The sequence below is a fragment of the Alligator sinensis genome, unplaced genomic scaffold (assembly GCF_000455745.1).
Source record: "Alligator sinensis unplaced genomic scaffold, ASM45574v1 scaffold1302_1, whole genome shotgun sequence".
Taxonomy (NCBI): domain Eukaryota; kingdom Metazoa; phylum Chordata; order Crocodylia; family Alligatoridae; genus Alligator; species Alligator sinensis.
Window position 1 is genome coordinate 393,056 of NW_005842612.1, and position 483 is coordinate 393,538.

Consider the following 483-nt stretch of genomic DNA (forward strand, 5'->3'; position numbering starts at 1 on the left):
ATGAGTCAAACACAGGAGAAGGAGGAAGACCCCACCCTGGACCAGCTCATCCATGGCTGCATCCAGGCATTTGGTACTGGGCATGAGGGGGCACAGGGGGGGGAAGGGGGGCAGCCAGCAGGGGGAGCCCTGCCCTGCCCTGCCCAGGCAGCCCCCATGGAAGCTAAGCAGGAGGGGGAGGGGTTGGAGTGCAGATGGGAGACCCTGCACAGGGCTGCCACAGCGCTGGGTGGGCTTGGAGGGGCTACAGGGGGGCTGTGCCACCCTAGAGGCCATGACGGGGTTCAGTTTTAGGCTTGGGGTGGCATTAGATGGGGTCCCCAGGGAGGTCTCGAGGGTGGCAGGTTTGGGGGTGCCACGGGTCCAAAGAGGTGGGTTGGGGGGCCCAGTTAGGAGTGCCAGATGTCCCTGGAGTTCCTAGTGGGCTCTATGGCGGGGTCTGGGGGCTCCTAGGCTGGGGGTGTATAGAGGGGGCCAGGGGGG

General features: G+C 65.6%; 1 protein-coding gene across 1 annotated transcript in view; it reads left to right on the forward strand.

Moving 5' to 3' along the window:
- RASGRP2 (RAS guanyl releasing protein 2) overlaps window positions 1-483 on the forward strand; it is an 8,869-nt gene continuing 8,386 nt past the window's right edge. The window contains exon 1 of the mRNA XM_025214932.1: window positions 1-66. Coding sequence (XP_025070717.1) covers window positions 1-66 — 66 coding nt within the window. The remainder of the gene's footprint in view (window positions 67-483) is intronic.